The sequence below is a fragment of the Culex pipiens genome, chromosome 2 (assembly GCF_016801865.2).
Source record: "Culex pipiens pallens isolate TS chromosome 2, TS_CPP_V2, whole genome shotgun sequence".
NCBI classification, from domain to species: domain Eukaryota; kingdom Metazoa; phylum Arthropoda; class Insecta; order Diptera; family Culicidae; genus Culex; species Culex pipiens.
In genome coordinates this window covers 90,171,499-90,188,842 of record NC_068938.1, presented here as the reverse complement: position 1 = coordinate 90,188,842, position 17,344 = coordinate 90,171,499, and the positions used below count along the sequence as shown (strand labels likewise).

Below are 17,344 nucleotides of genomic sequence, written 5' to 3'. Positions count from 1 at the left end.
GGATCAACAACCAATAAGTTGGTGGTTCAATCCTCGTTCTGTTAAGGGGTTTTTTTTGTGAAATACAACCAAAAAGCCGTCGGTAATGTCGATAATTGTCGGTAACGGGCAAAAATGTCATACCCCTATATCGCAAAAAATGCATTAGGACAGATTTCATGCAGATACTGATATACTTTCATGCCGCCATGTATCACAAGCATGCGACCGCCGGTTGGGTGTAGGAAATAGGCTTTAAAAAAAATACACTGAACAAAATTATTATCATTTTTACCCCTAATGCCAAACAGCGATGGATGAATCATCATCAAAAGAAAATCTTTGACCGTTTATCATGAGAAACAATCCGAAGAGAACTTGGCTCTCCTCTCTCGCACACGGAAGATCGGTAAAAGGAATCTAAAAAAAATCATCATCTTGATTATTCGGCGGAACATCTTTTTCACTACTACACTTGCAAACGTCGAAAAATGACCTGTCACTTTTTGTGGATGGACAATGTGCGAAATAAATAATATAAAGTGGTGCTGAAAAAGGAATTCAGTGATTGATTTTCTTGGAGAGGTTCGGGAGCGATTTTCTTTTGCGTGATTTGCCTCCTCTAAAATTTAAGGAATCAAACAAATTCATGTTTTATTTTAATTGGAAATCGGACCATTAGTTTCTAAACTACATAGCGGCATTTGAAAATTTAGTGCTGTTTGTTTCTCAATCTAATCTAATCTAATCTAATCTAACACAAACGCAGCCAGTCCGATGAAAGCATGCTGGAAAGTCTTGTGATTAGATTACGCCCCAAGCACTTTTCTTGTCATTATTAATAATTGCAGTACAGTTATCCCTCATATTCGGAACAGTTTACAGATCGGCCAATGTTCAAAAAATCATAGAAAATTGATAATTGTTTATATCATGTTTTAGAAGAAAAACTTTGACCCTTGAAATCCACAAATTCGGAACACTTTTTTCTAACGGATGTAAACAAACTTTGGTTCTCTCCATGAGTACATAATTTTTACAAAATAATGACTTCAGGCACTGAATATGTGGGAAGACTGTACATCCGAGAACATCCGAAAATGTGTTACAAAAATTCAAGCGGCCAGCCCTACTGCGTTGTGTTTACCGCAGAGAGGATTCTGAGAACGGATCACATTTCACAGAATCTACAGGGGAGGAAGGATGCGTGGGCATTAGCCTGTCCCATTTTGAGGTCATGTCGAGGAATTTCAGGTGCTCACTTCTTAAATGATAGATTATGATGTTAGGAACAATGTTTTCTTAGACAAGAAAAAATAATAAAATACTTTCTCGCACCCCCTAGTCGATTTACTGAAAAAAGTCACTTTTTTGAACAAATTTTCTAAAATCGCTTGGAATCAATACAAAAACTGTTTCGATCAGGTGTGTATTATCTTCAAACGATAGGTTTTTGTCCATAGATTAAGATGCACTATCAATATTGGACCAAAATTTAAGTTTTTGGACTTTCCCAGGCGGATTTGTGTCGAAAAAATCGCATTTTTTCGAAACTTTTTTCAGAAATGTTCATTTAATTTAGGGTAGCATATTTTTCCCAGTAAAACCAATACATGCAGCTTGTAGGAAATTTCATGGCGAACATTTTTCCCTCTGAGAAAATGCAATTTCGACACTCCAGAGCCGAGATATTTGAGTTTTAGTGAGGAAAAAAGTGCCAATTTTCAAAATTTCTCAGAATTCAGAAGCAAGGCCTACTAATTACACGATGTAGCAAGCATATGTCTCAAAGGTCAGGGTATGCTTTTTTATAGTAATTTTGGCCGCTGAATCCGAATCTGAAATCAAATTTCGTGTAAACAGTGATGTTTTGGAGCTACACCCTTTTGGAATGTTATTTGCGTGTTTAAGAGGCAGTTTTTGTAAATATTGCTCGGTTTGTTCTAGAGGTCGTATCGAGGTGCTCCGATTTGGATGAAACTTTCAGCGTTTGTTTGTCTATACATGAGATGAACTCATGCCAAATATGAGCCCTCTACAACAAAGGGAAGTGGGGTAAAACGGGCTTTGAAGTTTGAGGTCGAAAAAAACATAAAAAATCTTAAAATTGCTCGCATTTCCGTAAAACTTCATCAATTCCAACTCTCTTAGATGCATTCGAAAGGTCTTTTGAAGCACTTCAAAATGAGCCATAGACATCCAGGATTGGTTTGACTTTTTCTCATAGCTTTTGCAAATTACTGTAAAAAATGGTTTTTTAAACCTCAATATCTTTTTGCAACAGCCAGCAACACCAAGTAAGGGAATTTCATGGACTATAAGCCTACGGTAATAACTTTTTGGCCAATCGCAGTTTTTCGCATAGTTTTTCGATTTTTCTATAATAAACATTTTACAACGTTAGTTATTGTCCTGTAGGCATCCATAGCGGCACTTTTTAGTCTCCCTTTTGTCATATTCGAAATCCTCGGAAAATTCAAACTTCAATGCCCGTTTTACCCCACTTCCCTTTGTTGTAGAGGGCTCATATTTGGCATGAGTTCATCTCATGTATAGACAAACAAACGCTGAAAGTTTCATCCAAATCGGAGCACCTCGATACGACCTCTAGAACAAACCGAGCATTTACAAAAACTGCCTCTTAAACACGCAAATAGCATTCCAAAAGGGTGTAGCTCCAAAACATCACTGTTTACACGAAATTTGATTTCAGATTCGGATTCAGCGGCCAAAATTACTATAAAAAAGCATACCCTGACCTTTGAGACATATGCTTGCTACATCGTGTAATTAGTAGGCCTTGCTTCTGAATTCTGAGAAATTTTGAAAATTGGCACTTTTTTCCTCACTAAAACTCAAATATCTCGGCTCTGGAGTGTCGAAATTGCATTTTCTCAGAGGGAAAAATGTTCGCCATGAAATTTCCTACAAGCTGCATGTATTGGTTTTACTGGGAAAAATATGCTACCCTAAATTAAATGAACATTTCTGAAAAAAGTTTCGAAAAAATGCGATTTTTTCGACACAAATCCGCCTGGGAAAGTCCAAAAACTTAAATTTTGGTCCAATATTGATAGTGCATCTTAATCTATGGACAAAAACCTATCGTTTGAAGATAATACACACCTGATCGAAACAGTTTTTGTATTGATTCCAAGCGATTTTAGAAAATTTGTTCAAAAAAGTGACTTTTTTCAGTAAATCGACTAGGGGGTGCGAGAAAGTATTTTATTATTTTTTCTTGTCTAAGAAAACATTGTTCCTAACATCATAATCTATCATTTAAGAAGTGAGCACCTGAAATTCCTCGACATGACCTCAAAATGGGACAGGCTAGTGGGCATACCATACTAAAAATCAGCGGTACTGATGGATTTACTAGGGATAGTTATCAGAAAATATCGAAATAATAGCCACAAAATCTAACCTTTCCCTATTTGTCCTTCTTTAACCTTTCCAGACCGATGTGGGAAGCACTGCTGAAGACGGTCCGCTGCGAGATCATCAGTTTCACCCGAAATGAACAGATTGACGCGTATGTTTTGAGGTAAGTTACCTTTTTCTTCGCATTTTAAAGCCCAATCGAGCGCTGTCGGGATCAAAGGGCAAGGATATCTGGTATTTCAAACAGGCTGAAAATGCCAAAATCATGTTCGACTTGAAAGGGTGAGATGTTCCACCAGCCTTTCACAGGTCAATGTGAATGCCAAGGACGACGCCTCCGCTCAGAATCACAAAGTATGTTCGTAATGTTTGCAGTGGTAAATCATCGTCGAATCGTGTAGCAATGGTAGTGGCTCCCCGGGGCAACATTTCAGACTTTTACGTGTGTTTGTTCGAGCAAACACAAACAATGCAAATAATATGAACTTGCTGGTGGTGTTGTACCGCGCCGTACAGATCAACCCTCATTTCACAGCCATCAGTGCTTTTTCCGAGAAGGAAGGTGGTGTACATTGTTTGCCAAAGGTGGATCAGTTCGGAGAGCACCTGACGCTTCTCGGAAGGATTCGAAGCGGGGTTGAGCTCGTCGCTCAAATCACTAATGTTTGAATATTCATGCAGTCAAAGTCAGACGGAGAACTTGATTATCGCGAGGCAAACAAACTTTTCAAATCAGCTGTTTCTTTTTGGGGATGGCGGCTGACGATGACGCGATGACGGAGGTATATTTTGCCGCACACGCGGTTATAAATAAACATTTTCGCCGAGGCATTATTCGCCGAAATTCTTTGCCTATCCCAAGCAAAACCAGAAGAATTTTGTTGTGTTTTGTTTGGCGAACCGAAAATAACAGTGTCGCCTTCCGGACCCACTGTGAGATAATAATTCGTTGACCTTTGCAGTTTGTGACTTATTTTGAAGCGGATTGGAGCCCTTGGATTCATACACAACTCTTCAAACAGTCTCATCTAACTGACTTCAATAATTGCATAATTGATAAGGCAATCGCCCCTGCTAGCAAAACCCTCCAGTTACTATCAGCCGACTTCGCGGAGCTGTTTGTACTGATAAGCCTTGGGACCTATAGTTGTCTGTTTTGCAAACCATTTTGAAATGGGAACTGACTCAGCTTACAGCTTCAGCTTCGATGGCGCAGGCTGTTGACACATTCCAAGAAGGATAAATAAAACATCACACTATCGGGTTGGTGGCGACTCTGCATTTCGAATTGTATTCGTTGCGGTGAATAAATTTTTCCATTTTCTGCGACGACCTTGGGTGCGTGTCGATGAATATGCTATGCCATGTTTAATACTTGAAGCAAGGAATGCAAACACCAGAGCCATCAATTTGCTGTACGTCATGCTTTTACGTTTAAGAAAGTTGGAATAGTTTCTTTGCTGCTTTGATTTCATGTCAAAACACGTTACATTAACCAGCTTTACCGCCCCTTAACTGTTCTTCAAATATTGTTTAATATTGTTATTCATACTTTTGGATAGGTTGTCAGATTTTCAGTCAGAAAGGTTAATCGATTACTCTTCCAATGATAAGTCGCATGATGGATCTTTTCATATACAGTAGTTGTTCGGTAACTGGGCTGAGAACGTAGCCCAGTCACCGAATGCTGCTCGATAATTGGGCTGAACGAAAAATAACGAGGGGACCACCGATGCATAATATTTTCCTGATGAAATATAATAATAAAATTAACTCAAATTTATTTACAATGCTTACTTTTCATATTTCTTAAATTCTGACTTGAAATTAAATAAATGTTAGAAAAAAGTTTTTTATTTATTGAACAGGCTTTTGGCATCCATTAACCCCTCGGTCATTTCGGTTTGTTTTGGTTTTTTGACGTTTGTCTGCTTTTTAACTGGGCTACAGCCCAGTTATCGAGCGCCCAGTTAAAAAGCAGCCCAGTTAAACAACGCCCAGTTACCGAACAACTACTGTATATGGTTTTTTTCACATAAATATAACTTTGTTAGGGTTAGATCTAAAATATTTGGGTTCATTCGAAGGTCATTTAACTTTCAACATTAAAGTTTTCTGATATTCTCGAAGAAGGTCACTATTCATGAAAATAATATTTTTTAGGTGTGTTTCCACACTTCTTCCTCCTCTGTAGATTAATAATTGGGTTGTTGTTTGCACACTCCGTGTTCGAACTCAACTAACTTCATCGAATCATCTCTGGCGGAAACTTTACGCAGTAGGCTATGATGATGTATTAGGATAATTCCTTGAAGTTTTGTATCCTTTCCGATATTGTTTTGTCGATTTTTTTTGTTATGTTGACCAAATACCCATGTAGGAGGGCCGAGGTATCCCAACGGAATCCGGAATATCTCCGGTAAAAGTTGACCATATTTGTCCCCCATCTGACAGTTAAAAATATAGACAAATCTGGATCTTTAGCTACCGGAAGCATCCAATTTGGTCAATTTTACCAAAAGCTATAACATTTTTAAGAAAAATAGGTGTCAAATGACTACTCGAGCGTTTGAGTGTTAACAAAACTAATTTTAAGATATTTAGTTTTATCATTGCCGAGATATAGCCTTTTTACCACAGCCAAAAATGTAGTAATCCAGCTGCGTGTAAAAGGGCAGGGTGAAAAATAAATATTGCATTATTTATGCAATTTTGTGTGATTTTACACTTTGAAATATGTAGCCCATCAGTATGGGAAACCCTACTTGACCGAAATGTCAAGCCTATATATGGGTTTATCCTTCCAGCTTTTCGTCGGTCTGATGGCCGAGTGGGCTAAGGCGAAAGTCCTTACTGTTAGTGCTGGGTTTGAATCCCGTCGGTTACAACTTTTTTTTTTGTGTTTGCAAAAATTGTACATGCAGTGTGTAATATTACGTGTTTATTTTGACGAAGGTGATGTGCATGCTTTTGCATGCGATTTTACCATCGGATTTTTTGCTGTTTAGAGCAACTTTTGTTCTACGAAAAACTTTACTTTTCCCGTCTTATGTTTTTTTCTTAATTTTTATTATTTGTATTTGAATTTATCTTGTTTAGTTTATGCTTGTTTTTGCAAGTATTTGACTGAAACTACCACTACCTATTATTATCTTCTGTCTATTTAGTTTTTTCATGATTTTCAAAAAAATAATATTTAGGTTAATGATGGGAAAATGATTTTTATGACCATACGAAAATTATTGGCTACTTCTGAAAACTCAGCTTGAAATGGTCTGGTCAGTTAAATGAAATTTTGAGATTTTCATGTACGTAATTCTTAAATAAAATAACCCTATTTCCCTTCCCACTTCCGATTCCCCAACCCAAAGTTTGACCAATTCCACTTCTCCCTTAAAAACATAATAATTTGCCAAAATTACACTAAATACACCTAAATGATTCAGAGCGTTTCGTACGGCACACCCACAGTAGAAAGCTGAGAGAATAGTTCTGCCAAAATTAAATGGAAGAATAAACCTCTCGCGGGTGAAATTGTGTTCATTTGTTCGTTGAAACAGTTCATCCCATTGAGTGGCTTATATTTCCAAATGACCATCTCATAGCCATCAAACTTTGGTGGCCGTTACGGCAAAGACGCGGTTCGATATGTCAAAGGTCTTGAGTTCGCGTCTAGATATCGGCACTTTTTTTTTTGGTTGATGAACTATTTTGAAAATGAACCCATGAGAATAACGCTCTCGGCAATCTCGGGATTTATCCTCTGAGTCCGTTCACAGTACCTTTATACTACCAGATCGTGTTCTTTATTCTCCGGATGGCGATGCCCAACTGTGAGTGTATGTCCACGCATCCTTCTTCTTCTTTTGTTGATTCTGTGAAATGTGGTCCGTTCACACAGAATCTGTCAACGCAGTAGCACTGGGTGCCAATTTTTTGCAATACATTCTCTGGGTTATGTGCCTATAGAAGTCAAAACCATGCTTGACCATCTTAGAAAATGTTGTCCTCTTTGATCATGGATAATGTACCCACAAAGTTTCATTCAAAATAATAATAAAAAACTCGGATCTTCTTGCACCCTTCGACAAAGTTGTAGGAAATTAAAATAAGGAAGCCAAAGATTTACCCAAGATGCTTCTTTTTTTGTTGCCGGCGCCTTACAGATGTTTCTGCGTATTTAGGACGGAAATTGTTGTTCCTGGAAATGGCTTTTTGAGAAAATCTTGTACGATAGTTTCTTCAAGACCACTCCAAAGAGTAACACAATTTAGAGATCTGGCAACCCTGCCTGTAAAAATGAGCACTTACGAGCATGGAAACTATCATTATTCCTTGGAACAGTTCTGATCTGATAATCAAATCAAAGGTTTATTTTGCTTCATCGAACTATTGACTGAGCTTACATTTCATTGGCAACCAACCGCAAATCCTAGGCAGACGAGTGTGACTGATAGTAACCTCGAGCGTGTACTAAAACAAAACTTCAATCATCGTGCTAGTCAATGTGCACCAGCGTTGGGTAATCCGATTGGATTACGAACTCTTTTGATGCATTAAATGATTAGCGTTGTTTCGTCAACAAGACGCGTCAAACCGTAAACAGACTGGGGTGAATTCCCTGCACGTCTTGGAATAGGGGTAAAGTACCGATACCTTTCAACGAGCTTTTCTGATTGATTACAGAGTTACACTGTTTTAACAAAAACGAGTTTTCAACAGAAGCCCAATTTTCCCCTTTGTACACGGAGAAAAAAGAGTTCCAGAAAATGGTGAACAAGCGTTCATGAAAATGGGAACCACGAACAAAGTGTTCAAATCCCATGGTACGATTTTGAAAAACGTACCATGGCATTTGAACACTTTGTTCGTGGTTCCCATTTTCATGAACGCTTGTTCACCATTTTCTGGAACTCATTTTCTCCGTGTAAAGTGATCATTTCGGTCGATATTGCACAGAGTTACTCAACTGATTGCACTGCTCTGTACAGCACTGCTACTGATTACTTAGAGCAACGGGAACGTGTGTGAAAATAATTATTATTTACACGTTGTTCCCAGAACAAATTATGACGCACTGTGAATTCAGCTTCATTCTGTCACTTTCCAGTTATAACCTGTTCAACAATCGGAACAACACGTTCTAGAACTTCTAAATTGATAGTGAAATTTTGGAATTAATTATGTTGTTCTATCGAAATCTTTTTCTTGCAAGTATTTCGGTTAAATTGGCTAAAACACTAGTTAACTGTACCAATAACTTTGTTTATATCTATTAGGATGTAACAAAAATGACTTTTTGGCGGGCATTCAGGGGTTTGTTCCGGTGGGCATACTGAGCCTAAATCCCAAATATGAGCTTGATTGGACGTAACAGGAGCTGGCGCTCCGCCCTTCAATTTTAAATGGGATTTAACCCGTGAAAAAAGATTTTTTTCAAAAATGTCACTTTTTGAGGCATTTTGGCCACCAATGCGTTTACCAAAAACATCACTGGCGTGTAGGCCAGATCCTTGCGCATCTTTTGGTATATATAACATTGAAGTTTGGAGCATCCTGGAGCTCGGTACAGACCTTCAAAGTTTGGCATATTTTCGAAAAATCGGTCCCAGCAAAATCAAATGGCGTCTCGGGCGTCGCGAGGTGCGACGCATATCTTTTTTGCCGGGGCCGATTTTTCGAAAAAATGCCAAACTTTGAAGGTCTGTATCGAGCTCCAGGATGCTCCAAACTTCAATGTTATATATACCAAAAGATGCGCAAGGATCTGGCCTACACGCCAGTGATGTTTTTGGTAAACGCATTGGTGGCCAAAATGCCTCAAAAAGTGACATTTTTGAAAAAATCTTTTTTTACGGGTTAAATCCCATTTAAAATTGAAGGGCGGAGCGCCAGCTCCTGTTACGTCCAATCAAGCTCATATTTGGGATTTAGGCTCAGTATGCCTACCTGAACAAACCCCTGAATGCCCGCCAAAAAGTCATTTTTGTTACACTCTAATATCAATCTTCTAGAACAAATAAGGCAAAGATTAGTCTTGTCCGCTTGCAATTCTTTGTGTTGCTTGTGACCGATGATAGTGCCGTTAATTATAATGCGTATTCGTCGAGAACTTTTCATTGAAGAGATTAGAAAAGAAAACAAGAGAAGGAGGAACTGGAAAGAATTGCATTGACCCGCAATACAAAATTCCAACGGAACGCAATCTCCGACGCGTTATCAACGCCTTCTCGAAGAAAAGTTTGCTTCCAAAAGCTTCCATCCGCGATAGTAGGTACCCCATCAACAGCCACACACATGGTGGCAATTGAACTACCCCTTCGAGAACGTTTTACACACACTGCAGAGATAAGCCTGCGACGACCGTAACCGTAATACGCGAGGCCGCAGTTGCGCGGTCCATCCTTGACTTGGGCGATAACCCGACGTTACCAAGTCCCGGCCGGCGGGGCAAGCACGTGCTTTTATTGTGTAACATTATCAGCTGGCAGTCGGCAGTCGAAAATTGCAAATTTCCCGGATTGTTGACCGATAATACTGTCTGCGAGTGACTAGGGACAGACCTCGCCGGGTACCGTTGACCCCCGCCAGATGACTTTAATTATGAACGAAATGGTCTCAATTTCGGGCAAAGTATCATCTTTCCGTGCCATTAGGAACGACGTGACGTACTTTGGTCTGGGGGCAAAGAAGATTTATGGCCGGAACTGTGAACCGGCAAAGAAAAGAAAGTAAAAGCTCATTCTCTTTGGACCGACCATAAAACGAGCTTTTAGCAAAGTTGTGTTGTGTTTTGTTTTCGCAAAGAAACATGCCGAAATATACTGCTGGCCTTGCGCTTATCCGGCTAAATATTTGATTAATGATGAAAGGAACAGATATAAAATTTCGGAGAATTTGTGAGGCTGGTGTGTTTGGGATTGACAGACAAACTACATCCGACAGAGACTGATTGGCGCGCTGGGTTGATGGATTTGTTGAAATGGGCAAATGTTAGTTGGGATTTCTGGAAATGGTCTGCCTGATTCAATGTCGTATCAATTTATTGTATATCAGTAGGATTGATTACGATAAACAAGTTGATAACACAAATACAGTGCAAAAAAAGCAAAGCAATCCACTTTAACGACCCCCGGGTCTTTTGTAGTCTCTGTTGCAAGTTTCTGCTCATTTGTAGGCGTCCGAAGGTTATGTATGGTGAGTCACCCAAAACCTCTTTTACGCAAACGGACCGACGTTTTACTTAAGGCGTGATCAGGCAAATCTCGTCTCGAAAAATGCCACCGGGTCCGTCTGGGATTCAACCCAGGCCATACTGGGGTTCAGAGGCTACCACGCTAACCACTAAACCACCGGACCCCAATACAGTGCAGTGCAGAGTAAATTTTGAGTACAAAATCTCAATTTTTCTTAAACGATTTTAAACCTATCTATTATAAATTCGAAAATATGAAATTTGAAAAAGAATAATTTATTTGGTAATAGCCATTTGTTGTCTCCTGAACTTCGAATCAATAATTATTTTCATAACAGTTTGTTATATCCAAATTTCAATTAGCACGCAGATCTATCTATTGTCCACTTGACTTGCTGATTGTAAGTTAGCTGCGAGTGGACTCTAGACTGGCCCAAAAAGAAATAATATTCGTGCAAAAAGAAGTGCGCGAACAAATCCCTTTCTAAAGTTTGCAGATCTGGCAACCCTGTCTAAAGATATGATCACTTAAGTGAGCCAGATCACTTATCTGAATGAAAACGATGTCCGAATTCATCATCCAACTCATCCTTGGTAGGGTCATGGAAAGATCTTTCGAAGGAATCTCAAAGTTTGGAGAACTGGCATTCCTGTTTCAAGTTAAGACCTTTTAAGTTATATTTATGTGTAATTTTTTCTTCATGTAGTTTGAAAAAGGATTTCTGGATTTTTTTTGTGCTTAGTTCATATAAACAAATGTGAACATTCAGTGTATCTCCCTCACACTTTATGTAGATGTCCATCGGAATAAGCGAGACACACTACACAGAAAAAAAAATCATGGTAATATTACATCTGGTGTAATGCCACTTTTTCAGTCTAAATTGAAGTAAAATTACATCATAAAAGAGGTAATTTTCAACCTACCAAAATTTTCAATTTCAATTTTCAATTCGGTTTTATTGGTGAATAATCAAGATACAATGAGTTATTTTGAAGTGCATAACAGAGTTTTGGAGTTCCTTTCAGCTGTGTGTTGCATCATAATCCATTTTGGAACAATTATTTCTTTAAATAAGGCACTAACAGGAGTAAGAAAAATTTAAAAAAAAACTTACAAAAATTGCAAAGGAAAAGGGATAGAGGTAGAGAAAGCTTATATCTAGATCACAGGTTGTTTATCCTTTGTAGATGTGCTTGATCATCAGTTCCCCAAGGGCCAGGAATTGTTCCGCCTTGTTCCTGCAGCTCCGAAACCGCGTCAACATCTCCCCCGCGAGAGCAAAGAACTCTGGCAGGGTGAAGAGATCTTCCCCGGTGACTTCTTGCTGGGCCGTACTGCCGCTACCGGCAGCGACCACGCTGGCAAACGATCGCCCCCCCCAGCCAGGGGGGAACGCTGAGTTGTCCGCGGGACCTTCCAAAATTAAAGCTTCCAAATTTACATTATTTTTTACTGTGTAAATGTTAACATTTGTTTAAAGGACCTAATAAAAAAAGTCTTGATTTATCATATTTTGATTTTTTTTATTTAAATTTATTATTTCTAAGTATTTATTTCCAATTTAAAAAAAAACCATGCTGGAAAAGCATCATTGCAAACATATTTTTGAAAAGTTGAGGAAATTTCTTACAATTTTGTCTCTTACATTTTTTTGTGTGAAAAATGAGTTTTTCTCAGTGTCACTTAATAAGCCCTCATATTGGTTCGATTAAAAAAGTTTTTTTTTCAGATTTTCTGCTCTTTTCAGTTAAAATAACATTAGAATAAGGAGTACCCTTTTAAAAGGCTTAAAAACACTTATTTTGGACATTTGAAAATGTAAGGCTTGACACAAACGTAATAAATTAAACAAATAGTTTCCGAGACATCGCGAGTTGAAAAATGAGGTTCTTTTAGGAATACCTGCACTGCCCGGGCAGACGGTAATAACAAAATTCATGCCATTTCAATAACAAATACTGTTAAAATAACAGAAAGTGTTATGGAATCTTCTTGAAAAATCCATTTTTGCATAAGGGTTTAATAACAGTTTATGTTATCATAACAAAAATTTTTGTTATGGAAGAATAACTTCAACTGTTATTAGGAAGATAAGATTAGTTGTAAAAATAACAAAGAAATAATAACAAAGGGATTTGTTCGAAGAATAACTAAAAATGTTATTAGTCTGTTATTACAATACCAATCCAATAACAAAAAAATTATAACGACGAAAAACAAATCTTGTTATAAATAACACAAATATCAAAACATGTTATTCCCAAGTTATTTCCGTCTGCTCGTGTGAGAAAAAAAAATGTTTTTGGGCAGTGAAGTTTAGCCTTGGGCAAATGGATTACTACACCGCCACTAATATAAAAAACGTTACTTTATCCACCTTTAGGTGGATGGTGCCTTCCTCGCATTCATAAAGTGAATACACTACACAGCTTCAAAAAAGTGTATAAATAACACATATTTTAATCAAAATATCTGAGATCCGGCCTAAAAAAAGTGTATTCAAAACACTTAAGTACTTATAACTTTTGATAGGGTTGTCAGATCTTCAATCTCTTGGGCTCGTTGGTAAGGTCTTTTGATTACCTAACCAACGATGGATCGTATGATAGATCCGGACAACTTTTTCATCAAAATATTTAAGATCCGGCCTCAAAAGAGTGTATAAATAACACTTAAGTGCTCATAACATTTGATGGGGTTGTCAGATTTTCAATCTTTTGAACGCATTGAAAAGGTCTTTCAAATACCTTTCTAACAATATATAGCATGATCAATGGTCAGATGGGTTTTCTTACAAAAACCACCCTTTTTACAATTTTCCGAAGTTTGGTTAAAACCGTTTTTTTAGCATAACTTTTGAAGTACTTTTCTAAACTTCATAACATTAACTAGGGTCTTGTGGGACCCCAAGACAGATCGAATGAGGTCAAAACGGTCCAAATCGGTTCAGCCAGTCCGGAAATAATCGAGTGCATTTTTTTGGGTGCACGAACTCACATCCATACACACGCACAGACATTTGTTCAGAATTTGATTCTGAGTCGATAGGTACACGTGAAGGTGGGTCTACGAGGTCGAATAAAGAAGTTCATTTTTCGAGTGATTTTATAGCCTTTCCTCATTGAGGTGAGGAAGGAAAAAGGTTAATATTATGTTCGGATTACTAGACGAATAACAAAAAAAAGAAAGTTATAAAAAATTTACTCAGCTTCCAACAATATTTGTTTCAGGAGATTTTTTTTTTAATTGTAAAAAAAATAATTTTGAAAAAACTACTGCAAATTTGATTTTTTATCAAATCAAAATTTCATAAATTTTTTTATGTTTTATTTTATCAAATTTTTTATGTTAAGTTTGACAATATTGTCGGTTTTTTACAAAAATGTGAAAAGAAAAGATAATTTTTTTGCTCACTCGATCATGGTTGGCTTGCCCACAAGTAGGAAGAATTTAGTTCAATTAGTGTAGTGGTGGAGAACTTGAGGTTTTTTTTCGTTTTGTTTTCTTTTTATAGTTTTCGATAGTACCAGGCCGAATTTTATTGAGACAAGCAAGTCGTATTGCTTGATTAAGTCCTCCCTATATCATCGATGATTGGAAGGCACGCCGACGAAGATTTAAAATTTTCAACTAATAAATAAATTGCTCATTGGCACATCACTGCTACTCGTGAATCCAGACCTCATATCCATCTATTAATCCCCTCAAAACTCACGTGATACTTTGTCGGAGATGCAGTAGATTGGGCGGTCTCTATCACTCAAGTATCGAACTAACATTCCCATCCACTTCCCAGTTACTCTACCACTGGTCGTAGCCGGCGCCGGTATTGATCAGCATTATAGGGGCCTTTGGGGTATGGAGCCTTGTATGAAAAAACTTTAGTTCTTGTGTTTTGTTTAGATCAAACAACTACTCCTATCTACTGTTTAACAATATTTGTGTGACCTGTTGCTTATACGATATGAAGGTCACACGAATATTGCTAAGTTGTGGTTGGGAGCACTCATCGATAAAAAGAAAAAGGATTGGCCAAATGTTCCAAAAATAACCGTCCGCCAAAGCTGTGATAATCCATTTCCATTCGCACAACTGATACTAGAGACAGAGGGTGGGAAACAAAAACGAAAGGGGACTGTTTTTGCTAAAATGAAAATATCATCGACCTAGTTTTTCTCCTCTGTTCGTTGCGTCGCATCGCTCAAAGGATGAGGTGAAAATTGTTTACGACACTCACTGCCTGAGCCGGTCGTCATCGCCGTAAAAAGTTAGTTAGTCGTTCTCAAAATGGTCAAACGCTGCTGCGCCACTTGGAATCGATAATTAGCCCACGCGCTCGAACTTGGCCACTTTCCAGCCGGGTTTTTATTTTCGCCAATCTAATTTCCCTAAAATTTTCCATTTCTATTTGCATGTCATCTTGGGCGAAAATGAAAAATAACCCAACAGCGAGAGCAGCATGTTCGTGTCCAAGCGCCGCTGGATCCTGAAGACGTGCGGCTCGACGACGACGCTGGCCTGTCTGGAACCGCTGCTACGTCTCGCGTCCGAGATCGCCGGCTACGGCGAGATCGAGGAGCTGTTTTACTCGCGCAAGAACTTCAAGCGGCCCGAACTGCAGGTGTCCCCCCATCGGGGCTTCGACGAGGAAGTGGCCTTCCTGGACTCGTTCTTTGAGGATGGACGCGCGTACAGCCTGGGCGCGATCAACCGTGACTGCTGGCATCTCTACACGTTGAGCCGCGGGGGAGGGGGCTCCGGCAAGCTGGAGCAGCAATTCCTGGCCTCCAACAACATCAGCATGAACAACGCCAACGCCAACAACATGATCACAACAAACAACAAGCAACAACAACAACAGCATCAACAAGTCGTCGAGATGACTCCGTCGGCCAAAATGAATCTGATTGAATCTCTGCAGTTACCTGACCCGGATCAAACCATCGAGATACTGATGACCGATCTGGACCCGAAAGTGATGGCTGTGTTCACCAAAGACGTCTGTAGCACGGCACTCGAGGCAACGCAGGTGGGTTCCGGCGGCTGTGGCGGCCACGAAATCAAACTAATGTGATCCTCATTTCCTCCGCAGAAATCCGGCATCCACAAGCTGATCCCCGGCATGGTAATTGATGATTATCTCTTCGATCCGTGCGGTTACTCGATGAATGGAGTCTCCAAGAGTGTAAGTATCGGGGCGTGGTTGGTGATGGCGCGTTTCCCATAGCGGTGGCGAATGAACATCCCACTAATTAGCATTCTACATTTTCTCACCCTTTCTCTGTATCTATTACTGGCTCTACCTTATATCATTACTGGTCCCGGTGGATTATGGGTATCTCCCCCCCCCCTGCTGTGTACTATGCGCTTGAATAATTCAATAGTGTGGAAAAAAGTATAAAGAGGTAAGCTTGCGGTTTTTCCTTAAAGCTTGAGTTTGTAGTTTTGCATGGACATTTTTATTTTTTAGAATACATTGTTATTGTTCTACTCACCGTATTAGAATCTATTTTCTTTGTCCTCTATTCAAATTATAATTTGCTTTTAAAAATATTAGAATACAAAAAAGATTTTAGAAACGTTTGTGTGTTTTCCAATCGAATATACTAAAAACGGGAATTCATACGTAGAAAGTTGTATTTGTTGGCCTTAATCAGAATTATAATTTTTTTCAATTCAATTCGGTTTTATTAGTGAATAATCAGGATACAATAAGTTCTTTTGAGGTGCATAACAGAGTTTTGGAGTTCCTTTCAGCTGTGTGTTACACCAAATCCATTTTGGAACAATTATTGCTTGTAAATAAAGGCGTCACCAAGAGTAAGAACAACTATAATTTTCTATCGGTAAAAATTGACTATTAGGTTTTGATTTCTTTTGTCCGGATTATTAACCTACCGGCATTCGCATACGTGTACTTTGTAAGGGAACTTGTATGAAACGCCAAAACACGCGACTTCCGAAAGGCTGACCTGTCCTCATAGGTGGTTTGATCTTGAAAATATTTTATGTAACAGATTTGTAGTAACAATTCTTATGTTTATAGTACTTTTTAAAGCTTTTGATTGTCAAGATCAAGAGATATTCTATTTTAAAGGTATTCACTTTTTATGCGAAGTTCGAGTGACATTAAATCCTTGATCCTCTGATATGGTGGCCAAGCAAGTCACGTAATCGGCAAGTCGGGAAAATGTTGGAAAAAGTCATTGCATTTATTTTATTTCCAAATGTTTTTAACTTTTTGAATAGGTTTTAAAATTATGTCTCTTCGATTTTTTTTTTGCAAAAAATGGGTGGTAAAGCATGATATATTACTAAACTGGACATCAGCCATGCCAAATATACAGATAAATCTGTATTTGACACAAAAATCTGTATTATACAGATTTTTTTTAAAATGATTATATTTGAGAATTTCAACAATTTAGTGATTGAATTATGCTTTAATATGATTAAAAAGCCTAAATCTACTGTTACAAATTAAAAATGCCTTCCATGGCTCCGAATTCGACATGATACACTCAAACCCCGATGGTTCGACACCAACTGTTGTCAAACGAACGGGGTCACTTTTTAGTTTGACACTCCGTTTACACGGAGTTCACACACACTATCAAACGTTTGTTTTGATAGTGTGCGTGAGCGCCTTGTAAAAAGTGACAGTTCGTCACTTTTTAGTTTGACTTTGACCAACCAACGGGGTACAAACTAAAAAAGTGTCAAACTATAAAGTGACCAACCACCGGGGGTTGAGTGTACAGATAAAATACAGATTTATTTGA

The 17,344-nt window shown here is 38.4% G+C and overlaps 1 protein-coding gene across 2 annotated transcripts in view; it reads left to right on the top strand.

Annotated features, from left to right (window-relative positions):
- Positions 1 to 17,344, top strand: part of LOC120416298 (S-adenosylmethionine decarboxylase proenzyme) — a 42,543-nt gene that overhangs the window by 17,434 nt on the left and 7,765 nt on the right. Inside the window, exons 2-5 of one of the 2 annotated variants that reach the window (XM_039578016.2) lie at positions 3,440 to 3,526; positions 15,012 to 15,591; positions 15,655 to 15,747; positions 15,947 to 15,967. In XM_039578016.2, the coding sequence (XP_039433950.1) occupies positions 3,440 to 3,526; positions 15,012 to 15,591; positions 15,655 to 15,747; positions 15,947 to 15,967 (781 nt within the window). The remainder of the gene's footprint in view (positions 1 to 3,439; positions 3,527 to 15,011; positions 15,592 to 15,654; positions 15,748 to 15,946; positions 15,968 to 17,344) is intronic. The other variant, XM_039578017.2, reaches the window with a different exon arrangement.